The sequence below is a fragment of the Lampetra planeri genome, unplaced genomic scaffold, assembly GCF_965212315.1.
Source record: "Lampetra planeri unplaced genomic scaffold, kcLamPlan1.2.h2 scaffold_1301, whole genome shotgun sequence".
Taxonomy (NCBI): Eukaryota; Metazoa; Chordata; class Hyperoartia; order Petromyzontiformes; family Petromyzontidae; genus Lampetra; species Lampetra planeri.
Genome location: NW_027614018.1, coordinates 16,063 through 30,237, shown reverse-complemented (window position 1 = coordinate 30,237; position 14,175 = coordinate 16,063). Strand labels below are relative to the sequence as shown.

The window sequence follows — 14,175 nt, the reverse complement described above, 5'->3', positions numbered from 1 at the left end:
TCTTGAAATTATCAAGACCCTCTGAATGCTCGTGGGCTACAGGTTTTTTGGTTGCATCCAACCATTTAAGTAATTACATTTAAAAGATCTAAACATCAAAAAGATGTACAGTGCAGGAATGGTAAAATGAATGAAACCAACTTGAACAGGACAGTATGTTTGTAAGAAATGTAATAACACATCTATTCGAACACAAACTTATGTGTCCCTACCAGGGGAGGAAACGGACGGGGGTCCATCTTCGTATGGGCTTCAGGCACGGCGGGCGCAGCAGAGACCACTGCTCCCTGTGATGGCTACACCAACTCAATCTACACCATCTCCCATCTCCAGCACAGCAGAGAGCGGAACGCAAACCGTGGTACCTGGAGGAATGCTCGTCCACCGCTGACCACCACCTACAGCAGCGGGGAGAACTACGACCGAAAAGATTGTAAGAACGGGAGTGAGCGCGTTTATGCACACAAACTGCTGTGGTCTGACTGCACTCCAGGAGCAGAGGAACTATGTTTTATTAGCCTTTTTTTAACTTTGGTGTTTTCTACTTGAATTTTGAAAAATATTTCATCTTCCAAGATTCAATATGAACAATATTAGCTTAACTTTCTTGAGTAGAAGTGAATATGCTGCATTTGTATGCACGCTGTATCGTATTGTATCTGCTCAGCTGCGTCAGTGGGTCTTTGCAAGTAGGCCTGTGCCTGCACACGACGCATGTGATGACAATCCCCCCAAATGAAGCTAGTCCCTGTGGGTGTTTGACGCCAAAAACAAACAGTAATCAAAACTTGGGAGTCACCAGACTTAGTTCAGGGTCCAATCTGAAAAATGCTGAAACCACAGAGTTTGTCCGTGACAAAAGTCCTTTCAGACAGCACAACACACCTGAATCCATCAGTTAGATCCGACTTTGCCTAGTCCAGCTGTCACAGTTAGAATATCTGTATTAGACATCATGTTTTCTGCTCTGTGGTATTTTCAAATTTCTGGGGGTGTCAACTAGTGATCAAAGCTACGTCACAGGACGTGTCAAATGAGCTCATTGGCGTCGCAGCTGTAGTAAAACTGATCAGTGACAGAACATTTTGGAGCAATTCATTGCACCAGCATCATCATACATCACATACGCACAAATGTGAATTTTCCCCTTTAAAGGGAAGTTGCACATAAAAAAAAAAAAACTATCATGTGAAAGTCTGAGGATTGACCTGGTTTCACCCACATCAACAGCAGCAGTTCACCACTGTGTGTTAGCTGGTCTGGCACTGGCTTGATACATTCCTTGTACTGATGCTCCAGACAGGACACACATGTTCTTTACAACTCCTGGCTTTGTGCACCAACCACAGAATCTTTTTTTTTTTTTTTATGCTAGTCGAACGTTTATGAGCACAAGCTGACCTGTCTGGTCAAATGCAATCCCACCACTTCTTGCTCAGTTTCCGCATGTGTGTGTCTTCGGATATCCCTCAAACATTTTGGTCCCAGCAAAGGTCTTCTGAGTGCTCAGACCCAACGTTTGCCAAGCTTGTGTTGGCTGACTGACAGCGTGTCTGTCTAAAGTTCATACGATTTAAGCAAACACACAGCGCTTTAACAACTTGTTTACTATTTCATATTGCTTCTTGCTCTTTGTCCTTTGTTTCTACTGGGACAAGTCACTGAATTCTTTGGGAAACTGTGGATTTGTGTGTGTGTGTTTTATCTGTGATGTACTGTTTATCAAAGTTGGAATGTGAGTTTCAGGTGTGTCTTAATCCTCCTGATCCACTCAACTTCAATCTCTATCTCTTCAGTCTCTTTCAATTCACCTGCCTTCACTTACACTCTTTTTTCCCATTCTTTTTACACAAATCTTTCCTCCTTTCATTCTTTGCCCCTTTCACTGCCTCCTTACGACTCTTGTCTCCTGTATGTGCAGATCACAACAGACCTGAGACATCGGTGTACAGACAGTCACACAGGGACGTCGGCCTCGGCTCCCATGGCTGCTGCCATCATTGCTCTGGCCCTGGAAGCAAAGTAAGATCCACTTAACCTCATCCCTTCTCTTATCCCTTTGCTCCTTGCTTACCCTCTAATGCCCTTTGTCCCCTGCCCTCATTGATCTGTAAGGAGAACACGTGTTGCAGTTTCTAACTAATGCATCATCAGGAAGTCGGCCTTGGAGGGGCACTTGAGGATTTGGAAAAGCTATCTCGTTGCCACACCGTAAAAAAAAAAACACTCTGAAATGCAAAATATCAAGTGAAGTTAAAGTAATGCAATAGATTTTTGAGTTTTCCCAACTTTGCTTGTTGACCTTAGTCAAGGTCAACAACATTAGACAAAAACTTGAGAAAAGTCAAAAATCTCTTGTGTCACGTTGACTTGTGTTGTGCGTTTTCTCCGTGTTTTCTTTTTTTACAGTGCAGACAGACGTCATAGTGTGACAGAGCTAGTTCTGTGAATAGATTAAAAGAAAAAAATGAGAAAAGTTGCTGAGAAAGTTCATTTAAATCGAGTACATTATTGTGGCAGATCAAAAGATTGATATGTAACATCGAAGTGACTCCATGAAGTCATTAATTTTTATTTTTTTTCACAGCTGCAGTCCTAGATATTTACATGGTTGAGACTAGTCCCAAGTCTGCCTGCAGCCTTTAGTGTTGACCACCAGGGAACATTGCTGTGTTCTTTTGTCTCCAAAATAATTAGAAAATAAAAACAAAACATCAGGACCATGTAAAGTGTTGTAAATAAACACATTGAAACCCTTTACTGAGCGATACAAGTACTGAACACTGACCGTGTTGCTTTGCCAACAATCTTGCGGCACTTTGCTAGTACAGTAGTAGCGAACCCACTGCTGTGGAGGCTGGCCGTGATGGTCCTCTGGAGAATGGGAGCGCTGCAGGCTATGTGCTGGTATGGAAGGGCTCTCATAGCAGCCACGACGTTTGCTGCAGTCAGTACCGATGGTGGATCTTGTTTTCAATTCCCCATGTGTCCTGTCACCCCCAAATAGCTGATCTCCGGTTATAACAACACAGTTGGGCCAATCCTCCAGCAACATCTGAAGTTTGTTTTTATGTTTGCCGTCGTACATCTTGCTGATTTTGGTCGGTGCCTTGTGTGACGGGTTACTGGATGCGGTTGCAACACCTCAGTTAACCCCTCGTCTTCCACTCTGTTGATCGGCCTGCAGTTCATCGGTATCCACTTGGCAAGAGCATTTGTCAGCCTGTCAGTCGCGGAGTTGCTCATACGCGGGGCCGAGCTGTTTCCTCCTCGAGTTTAGCATGGTGAAGAGAAGAGCTGAGCTTTGGCTCGATAGATTGCTATGGTCTTCGCAGCTAATGTTAGCTGTGGCTGCTGTTTAGCTGTCAGCTGCGGCTGCTGTTAGCTGTTGCCTGTTGTTAGCCGTGGCTGCTGTTAGCTGTGCTGTTGTTAGCTGTGGCTGCTGTTAGCTATCGCTGCCTGTCAGCTGTTAGCTATCACTGCTGTTAGCTGTGACTGCTGTTAGCTGTGACTACTGTTAGCTGTCAGCTGCGGCTGCTGTTAGCTGCGGCTGCTCTTAGCTGTTGCTGTTGTTAGCTGTGACTGCTGTGAGCTATCGCTGCTGTTAGCTGTGGCTGTTGTTAGCTGTTAGCTGTGACTGCTGTTAGCTGTTAACTGTGACTGCTGTTAGCTGTTAGCTGTGACTACTGTTAGCTGTGACTGCTGTTAGCTGTTTAGCTGTGGCTGCTGTTAGCTGTGACTGCTGTTAGCTGTTAGCTGTGTCTGCTGTTAGCTGCTTGCTTTGCTGCAATGAGGTAGGCTAAAGTTGCGCTTCTCCGGTGCTAAACAAACTAAATACAAAGAAGGCATTTAACCTAACCTTTATCAACGGTGCCGTCATTTAAATTGGCATTTTAAAATGGCATTTTAAATGTGCCATTCATTGGACTGACAACTCTAACAATGCACGGTTTTATGCACCTGGCATACAGAAACAGTAAAGTTAGAGATTAAATAAATAGAATGCGCTAAATATGAGTGGCATTATATCATCAATTAATAATCAATTGTGGTTCATGTGAGGGACTCAAACCTTAAAGAGTTTCCACTGGGACAGACAGCGAGTTCATTCTTAAAACTTCTTTTCTGTAATGTCATCATTCAGTTGAAACATCTAGTTTCTTCAGAGCTTCAACTTATTACACGATGGCTTTATTTCCGTGGTGGCTGTTCAAACAACTGTCACAAAGCTCCGGTTCTGCTGGCAGTCAGGACTGTTGGACCTCTGAGTCCTGAGTTCTCAAATTTACTTCGTCATTTAAAACAGTCCAAACCACACTGACAGCTCTGCTGCCTCAGTGGTCACATTACACAATCGGAATAAAGATGTATTTATTTTTTTTTAAATCAGCAGCATGCTAGTCTTGTGTTATAGAGAATTGTGGTCAAGCAGAGGTTCTAGTTTTCATTCAGACTGTAGCAAAGAAAAAATAACTGATTCTGCTTACTAGCTTCCATGTTGCTGAGGTAATTGTAAATATATTTCAGATGATGTCATGTGATTGAGCTGTCATCATTGTGGTGTATAAGTTGCAGGTACTACTTCACTGCCGCAGCTCTGTAATTATTCCAGTCACAACCTAACATGCACATTTAAAAGAAAGATGGGATATTTTTGAAAGGAAAGAATTTCCACCATCAGTTTCCGTGTCATGTCTCACCCCATATTGCTTCTACGTGTTCTTGTGCTTTCTGTGTGATGTGTGGCAGAAATCTGTGAGATTAATTTTATGATCATTTTGTGACTCAGAAACTGCTGTTCAGGTGGAGACTGTGAATCGTGCTTCACACCGTTTTCACATGTTGAGCGCCTCAGTAAGCCGAGGTCACTTCATTTAACCTGGATAATCCAAACCAAATCCTTCCAGTAGAAAATATTCTCCGTTTCCCTGCCAGGGCTGGACACATAAGCCTGTTTCCTCAACAAGATTATCACACACTGCGTCTTGCTCGCCTGCTTTCTTCTTTACCGCTGGCTGTCGTGCTTGCTGTGCTCCACCGCTGTCACGATGGTCTCTTTATCCTCCTCCAAGACAAACACTCTGCCTTTTAACCATTCATTCATTCATTCCTCACGTGGATGCACACAGATGCAAAGCGCTGGAAGGCTGATCGAGGGAAACAGTTCAGATACGTTCGCTGCAGCACTCATCAGCTCCCATCTGTTGAATGAAGCCAGTAAACATGGTGCGATGAGCGTGTGAAGACACCGACATGTCGTCCTTCACCAACCTCATGGATGTGAGGCTTTTTCCCCGAGTGTACGTGACCGGACCTAGTTTCTTCACTGACCTGTCCCACACTCGCTATCCATTGTTGACTCGACGACAGCTGTGAACTGTGAATGTGAATTATGTGACTTTATGTGAAATTCACATATCTGTCCTACCTATCTAGCTGTGGCCAGCGGCTTTATGTTGTAAGTCTTTCCTTCAAAACCCAAAGCATCCGTTCAAAGAACTTAATCAAATGTAAATTTGCATGTGACCAAATATGTGTTTGGTAAAGAATATTTAAGTTGTTGACTCTTCCCTTCTCCTCCCCATTACAGTGGCTGTCAAATATGACAAGCAGCAGGCTTTCACAGCCACTTTTCAGTTTTCATGAACATGACAACTTTTTTCGTTATGAATGATTGATGTGATTAATGCAGATGCATCAAAAAAGTTTCCCCTGTCTGTTTGTAGAGAGGCAGATGTTCGGTGGTTACAAACCCAGATGACATAGAATAGTTGACAGTTTGTCTTCTTCTCCCCACTGCTCTCTCCCTGCAGGGACCGTTCCTTCGTATTAATCCTTAACTACTTAACAGAGAAAGCACAAGGAAACATATAACGGTTGATTTGCTGCTGCCAGTGGTTGGCTCCAGTATGTGCGCTGCTCCATTAATTAGTATTGGGTTGTTTATAGGAGCCTGTTGTGACCTAGATAACGATGCCAAAGTCTCTTTTAATTAATGACCATAAAACATTAATGGACCCATAATTACACAGTGGCAGCTCAGCCTATTAATATTGAGCTAAACCATTAATATTTTGATTTTTTTTTTTCCTAGCACATTATCTGCGCTATCACCCTTTCATGACTTTTTCATTTCACTGAATGAATTAATAGTAAGAAAGGCAAAATACAACTACTAGAATACAATGAAGTTGAATTTAACAGAAGTTCTTACTGACCAACATGTGAGTGGGGAAGGTGCATCAACTTCATCATGGAACACACAGTCTTATCCCAGACTGGCAGGAATTGTCAGTCGTTTTCAGTGTTTTTGTGGTTAAGCAGTCACAGCGAGTGGCTCTGCAGGCAAAGACCGTTGAGCACGGCGCCGTCTGTCCCTTTCTACCTCCCGTCAGTATTGTTCCCGCTTCTCTCATAGAACCTTTGGTGTTCGAAGGATCAGATGTTGGCTTCAGGTCAGCCGCCTCAGTTGTTTAGAATCCAAAGGTCTCTGATGGTGAGGAGGTGACACGAGGGGAGCAATTGAAGCATCTGGTCGGCATATGAGATGGAAGGGAATCTCAGGAAACTTGGTGACCCATTTCTTCCTGGTTTTCTCCTCTTTAATGTCACATTTGGCCATCAAAGGAGCTGCGACACATGGCGGCCATCCTGTAATGGATCTCACGTGAGATCTGAGAAACTGAAGACGAACAAACGGGCATCCACGCCTCTCGTTAACTATCTCACTCCTCATCCTCCGGACTGATGTATATTACAACGCATTTCATTTTGCCTTCTTTGTTTTTGATTCCCTTTATATCCCCTCTTCTTCTCTGGAAGGCACGTCGCCATGACTTTTCATGTGCTTCTCTCCTGGTAGTCGTTTTCTTCCTTTGCATGTTGCGATCCTCCTCCTGAAACACGTCCATCCCTTCCACTGCACTGCTCTGCACTGACATTGTCATTAATGCGTACAGTATGTTGTCTGTTTAGCTTTGCATATTTCTCCTTTTTGTCTTTTCCACCAAGACATTTTGTGGGTCGGGGCTCAGAGCTGATGCTGCCAACATCACCAAAAAATGGCGTCAACATTTAAATAGAAGTGCTTTTCGTGTCAGGGGGCCGTAGTGACCGACAGCTCTTCATCAAAGCACCGTCATTGCTGATGAGGACAAGCAGCTGCTGTAGTGTTATTTTATTGGTGCTCAACTGTATAAATGAATGTGTCCGTGTGTGTGCTCCCGTCTCATAGTCCTCTTTTAACGTGGAGAGATGTTCAGCACATCATTGTGAAGACGTCGCGAGCTGGACACCTCAGTGCCCCTGACTGGAAGACCAACGCTGCTGGTTACAACGGTAAATGAATTTGAATATTCTTCTGTTATTAATGTTCTAAGAGTAGTGGAATGTCCAAAGCTCATGTTTAGTCTGTTATTAATATGCACTATGTAGATACGTATACACAGATTATTTACCATTCTGTTCACTAGAGGGCACCCCAAAACTTCTAAAGCCCAGGTAATACCGTTCTTGCTACCTCATTACATTCACATTTTTAAGCGTCCGTAGTCGATTTATTATTCATCTTAAAGTTCGTAACTGGCCACACTTACTTGTGTGCAGTGTACGTTATCGTACCAAGTGTAATACCGACAGTTTGAACGAGAACTTCAAACATGTCATTGTTGAGACGTGAAGCATTCCTAGGTTGTATATTTGATAACGTTACATTAGACATTTTAGCATTCCAGTGTTATTTATATTTTCAAAATGGAACTATATTTGAATCGGAAATGTGTTCTAACAGGCTTGTACTCGTATACACTCTCACTGACATGTGTATACGTGTAACCACATAGTATACAAAATGGGACAATGTATGTTGTATGTATGTCTTTTCAACATTAGGCGTAGACCCCAAACAGTCGATGCAAGCCAACACCTTCTTGTGAAACTAAATGTTTAAAACAGGGTTAAAGAGATTCTATTCGTGTAGCAGGTAGATTTCAATCGCCATCGTTTCCCACAGTCTGGGGGCTCCAACAACAAAGACCAGGTTCTGGGAACAACCCCCAGAGCTACGTACACAGAATATCTAAGCACACAGTCAGTCATTGAATAAATATCAGCAACACCTCTCAGTGCAATGCAGCCTAGTTCAACACCAACGCAAACCTCCATAACAAACTTAGAGTTAAATAAAAACACCTCTGACAGACAGACTTTATGTGTCGGATCACATTACATTGTACAGTTTTGCTTACTGCAGCATGTGGCGAGTGTACGCGCCCGCTCACATAGTTATGAAACAGCAACCGCCAAATGAATCCTGCGAGATGGCAGCTGGTGGCTGTTTTGTATCCGTGTTTCAGACACCGGAATGATCCATGAGCATCGTCAACCGAGTGTGTGTGTGTATGTATGCGAACAGACAGAGACACATATTTAACATGAGTTATCAGCTGTAGCACAAAGGACAGACGCACCAGACGACGGCGATTGTACCCTGTCAGTTTGTCAGACGACATTGGAAAGTATGACGCAAACGTAACATCACAGTTGATAAATGTCGATGTGTTCTGGTGATCATCAAATCAAAAAAGAGGAATTACATGTGAACTAGCTGAACACATATTTAAAAGGGGGGGAAAAAGCGTTTCGCTTTTTCCTGTTCTGTTTTTTTATTATCATTATTAATGAATACCATTGCACACAAAGTATAGAATGTTTGGAATCTTCTCCATAAAGGTTTTAGTCTCCAGCGGACCACCACTGTTCTCTTTATACATGAAGTATGTGTGTGTGTGTGTGTGTGTGTGTGTGAGCCAGAGAAAGACGATGAGAACTTGGGGTCAGCCAGGCCCCAGGCCCCGTGAGCCTGGAGATTTTCCAAATGACAGAACAGGGAAGGGGGTTGGGGGTATGGAAGGAATTCATATTTTCATTTTTCCACTACCACCTCTTCTATCTTCAGTCTGTCTGAAGGCAGAGGACACGAGTTAACAACCAGTTTTCGACACATTTGTGATAACACACATCTTCAAGGATTTCAAACCTTTCAGGACTTGTGTCACTGACGCTGTCGTTCATTATTTTTTATTTTAAAGATGGGTTGATTATCTGTGTGTGTGTGTCTGACAGTCAGCCACCTGTACGGTTTTGGCCTGATGGATGCTGAAGCAATGGTGAAGGAAGCAGAGCGATGGAAGCAGGTTCCTACTCAGCACATCTGTGTGGAGAGCGCAGACCGACAAATCAGGTAAAAGTCAAACTAGAGATGGATTCCACCTCTGCCTGGGCCAGTTCGCTCCAGATAAGCGCAAAATGTTGATGACTTATTCTTCTTGACCAGGCTACACACTTTGTATAATCAGGCTAGACAGACTGACAGACATGGGTGGGAACATGAAGCCCTAGATGTGACTTATCAGCTCAGAAATAACACAGACCAGATGCCGTATTAGTAACTGAACCACTTGTTGAACCCACTAATGATTTAAAAAAAAAAAAAAAGAATCATTTTGCATTTCAGGTATTTGGATGCTCATAACATACACAGCCACCAGTCTGCTGCTCTAATTGCCAGCACATGTCTCTGAAGGACTTTTGAAACACTGGTGCCGCCACAGGGACATTAATTAGGTGTAACGCTCAGCTTGTGGGTGCTGAGCTCAGACAGTGGGTGTTCCAGTTCATATGCGTTGCGGTCAACCACAATAGTTCCAAAATCATTTGAATAGTCCTCACCTTCTTCACACAGACACACAGGCCTTTTCTATAAAGTTGTGTGATGAAAACTGAAACCAACGACATTTTGGTTGATGGCTGTATTTTGATTTCCAGTGAAGTCAGAAACACTCAGACATATTACGGAGCAGAGATTGCGGAGGTTTGCTGCTCTGCCGCACTGATGGATAGTTAACAAAAATTTAGCTTGTAAATGCCAGATAAGTGACTTGTGTGACAAAATATGCTTTCTTGGTCTCAGTTTAATCTCATTTTTTCTCTCTTTGGTGTTTCATGCACTGCTATGTGTTATAGAGTGCAGTTGTGCAAGCTGTACCTTGATGGGGGCCAAGCATTAGTTCTGGCAGAGTGGTTCTCACACAGACACACACACACACACACACACACACACACACACTCTCTCAGAGCGAGCCAAAGCTTCACAGCTTGTTATTCTTGATGCAGCTGGAAGCCGGAGCCCTGTTCTCTGTTAGGCCCACTGGCTGGCTGAACATGGACCTGAACTGGTTCTCGTTGGGCTGAAGGTTTGGTGACTGCAGCATTATTCATGTCACTAGATCTGCTCTGCTCCAGTGCACATGTGAAGCCGATGTGAAGTCCAGTTTGAGAGACAGTTGTGCTTTGGCCGCCCAACATGCGAGAGATTCACACTGTTGCTATGTCCAGGTTTTCCATAGGTGGCAGCCTAAAGAACAGGATATTTTATTTTTTAGGAACCTTGTTCATGTCGAGAATTACCCTTTCGGCCAACAGTTTTGCAAAGTACACTAAGTAACGTACACAGAGAAACGGGCTCCTTTTTGTTCCTTAAAATGACATGCAACAGCCAGAAACCTTATATTTGTGCAAACCACTGACTGTGGAGAATATTGTTGAGTATCTGGTGGATGTCTTGCCTCACCGAGAACGAGAAAAGCACGCAATACGATCACGTTTCGATTTATTTTGTAGGCTCAGAGTGTTCACATGTGTGAGCACTTAATGTGTATATGTTCTGTGTTTTCCTTCGACTTGCTCCACAAGCGTAGCGTCCACCTCAGTGCTGTTCCCACACACCCTTTGGCTGGCCCCTCCGACTGCATTTGGTAACGTCTGTCTGCAGTCGCTTGCCTCGCTCCACTTGGAGCACGCACCAGGAAAAGTGCCCGATCCGTGTGCAGCCAGGCTGCTGGTAATCAGCTGTGCATCTGCTCTGCTCAGTCCCCATGTGTACCGCTCAGCTATCTATGTTGTGTCACCGAGCAGCTGCAGCTGTCATATCAGCCCTGACCCCCAAATCCTCCTAACGACCAGTCAGTGACGACATCTTGTTTTCACCTTATTCTTTCCTCAAAGTTTGCGATAGAGAGACTGAGAGAGAGAGTATTATAGTATTTTTTTTATAGTATTGTCTTTTTAATGTGCAGCTTTGCAAATGGAGTTATGATTACTCACAGATAACCAGAGAGTCTCTGGGAACATTATTCATGCGATTTTAAATGATTTTTTTTTTTTTAACTAGTATGGGCGTTTTCACAGGAGGTCTTTACATAGAACATCAGTGATTATCTATCTAACATCACAACCAATTATCGTCTTAACCTTTTCCTCTCAAAAGTAAATGTTTGAGGTGGAAAACCTGACCTATGTCAAGATGTTGGATCTGGGTGCTCAGGGCTCAATCCGGGGGTGGGGGTGGGGGGGGGTGTTGAACCTCTGTCTTTCAAATTCCTTCTGCACGCACTAGGATAATGAAGAAGGTGATGTAGTCAGAGCAACGGAAGAGAGTCCATGTGTTCCACCTACGGTGTGTTGTGGAAAAGCCTGAACTCCAAATTGTTCAAAGTCGACTTGAACGACTGCTGTTGGTCTTCTTTGTTTACATGTAGCAGGGACCACACGCGGAATGGTCCCAACTCTGTCGTCAGTATGTTCACCCCGCCCAGACCCCCCCCAGGCCCGACCAGAGTTTGGATTTTTGCAGCTTGCAAGCTAACGGAATGTTTGTAAATTCAGTTTGGTCCTGCGAGGATGAGTCTAGATTTCCAGGCTAGTTTGACGTATCACTTCATTCTGAAAATGTAGAAAGTTCAGGATGGCAAATTGTAGTTCCTGTCTGTTTCAAAAACACAAACAGCAAGTAAGATTTTATTTTGTCAACAAGTGTAAAGGACCGGCTCTGTTTCTGTTTCCAGAGGTGAAGTCCTGCATGTAATGTGGCGCTGCAGTGAGAGGATTGGTTAAGTGGCCTCAGCTGTTTGTGTGCATCTGTGCAGCAGCAGCAGCAAAAGTACATCTCTTTCTTTGCCTGCAAAGGGGGCACTGGCAAGATGGTATTCATTATCAGATCTTTCCATAAGCGCCGGCTGCCAGACAAACAGCTGACAACTCACTTTGTCTGGCCTCACTACTTTGTTATATAAATTATTTGATAAGAATGAAAGATGTTTTCGCAATGAATAACCGCGAGTCTCCTCTCCAAAAAGATTTCAGTTTGATGATATAAATCCTGTTAGTTGCACCCACACATACTCTGAATAAGTGTGTGTGTGTGTGTGTGTGTGTGTGTGTGTGTGTGTGTGTGTACAACTCCACGAGTGGAATCATCTTGCATGTTTGACAAATAGAAACAAAATATGACACAATGCATTAAAAACTGCAGTGCTCCTCATTATAGACGGGCTGCTTCAGGGGCAGCAACTTTCCGATCTCACAGTGAGTGTTTGAAAAGTTTGCTGAAGAGGTGTTTCAGCTGATGGGTTTTGATTTGATGTGGGGTTTTATTTGTTACGTCGGAACGCGTGAAGGTTTGATTTGTGTGTGACATACACTGACGTTGGTCTTCTTGTTCTGTCTCAATGACCTGCTGGTTTCCATTAATGAGCTCTTGAAGTGAGAAGAAGTTCCAACCAGAGTTTAAACACTGATTTCGTGTACTCTCTTGTAGAACTATCCGTCCAGAGCATGTCGTGCGGTCGGTGTACAAGGCAACAGGATGCACCGACAACCCCAACCATCACGTGATCTACCTGGAGCATGTGGTCGTACGCATTACAATCACACATCCTCGCCGTGGCGACCTGTCAATCAACCTGACCTCGCCCTCAGGGACCAAGTCTCAGCTGCTTGCCAACAGGTATGAGAACCACTTGTCTGCTGACATCAGTTAACACAGTACAACTTCACAGCAGCACGATGGAAGTTTTTACTTTTGAATTAAAACACATTTGTACCACTCTCTTAAGACTATGCTTTTTAAAAAAAAAAAAAAAAAACTTAAACAGCAATATACTTTATTTTTAATTCACCATTCACCACCACCATAACTTATGGCACCATCTAGGGGACTGCACACTAAAGCACAGATCATATTTGTCTGCAGGTCGTTAGAAAACTGTTGACTGTGATTCTCTGATGGATTGTACTAAGCTGATGTCAGTGTGTGTGTGTGTGTGTGTGTGTGTGTGTGTGTGTGTGTGTGTGTGTGTGTGTGTGTGTGCAGGTTATTTGATCACTCCATGGAGGGTTTCAAGAACTGGGAGTTTATGACCACCCACTGCTGGGGAGAAAAAGCAGCAGGCGACTGGGTCCTAGAGATCTACGACTCGCCTTCTCAACTCCGCAGCCAGAAAGTACCTGGTATGAGCTCATGTCGTTGATTAAGAGGCTCGAGAGGCAGTGAAATATCCGCTTCGAAGAGCATCTAGTGCTAAATGCCAACAAGATTTAACAATGACAAGGATTTACTAAATATTTACTATACTAAACATTTAATGTATATTTTCTACCTACTTACTTCAGTGGAAATATTCTTAAAACAGAAAATCAGACCTTCTTTAATTGATAAAACACCACAAAGATGCCTATGTACCATAAATGCAGCTCTACAAATCCGATGCACATATCAAACAGCATGAGGACGTGTGATCCAGATGTGTGTTTGTCAGATGACTCACCATGCTGCTGCTTCCGTAGGTAAACTGAAGGAGTGGTCACTGGTGCTGTACGGCACCTCTGTGCACCCGTATTCGTCTCTCCGCAGCGATAAGCCCCGCTCGACTGACATGCTGACGCCCACCGATGAAGAGTTCACAGAGGAGTACACCGGTAAGAAATACATTCAAAGCCTGAAACAGCGAGGGCAGCAGCTAAGAAGTCCTGCATCGTAACATAATTCTTCTTCATAACTCGTATACTTTTAATGTCCCTGCACGGTCGCCAGGAAGATTCAGTGCAGTCGAGGTTATCATAGCATGGGTTGGGGTTCATAAAAAGTCAGCTGCTGTCGGTGAGGGTTTGAAGAATAACATTTTACTTTCCCCGTGTCTCCAGGTCCTTGTGATTCCGAGTGCAATGAAAACGGCTGTGAAGGTCCTGGACCCCATCACTGCATTAACTGCCTCCACTACTTCCTCAAGTTCAAGAACAACACCAGGTTCGCACTGCGCCAGCATCATATTGTAAATA

General features: G+C 43.7%; 1 protein-coding gene across 1 annotated transcript in view; it reads left to right on the top strand.

The window, feature by feature from the left end:
- Positions 1 to 215: 215 nt before the first annotated feature.
- LOC144739102 (proprotein convertase subtilisin/kexin type 5-like) overlaps positions 216 to 14,175 on the top strand; it is a gene marked incomplete at both ends in the record, with an annotated part of 29,413 nt that continues 15,453 nt past the window's right edge. Inside the window, 11 exon segments of the mRNA XM_078622087.1 lie at positions 216 to 324; positions 326 to 349; positions 351 to 386; positions 388 to 453; positions 1,922 to 2,022; positions 7,235 to 7,338; positions 9,124 to 9,241; positions 12,656 to 12,844; positions 13,211 to 13,347; positions 13,684 to 13,815; positions 14,041 to 14,143. Of these exon segments, the coding sequence (XP_078478213.1) occupies positions 216 to 324; positions 326 to 349; positions 351 to 386; positions 388 to 453; positions 1,922 to 2,022; positions 7,235 to 7,338; positions 9,124 to 9,241; positions 12,656 to 12,844; positions 13,211 to 13,347; positions 13,684 to 13,815; positions 14,041 to 14,143 (1,119 nt within the window).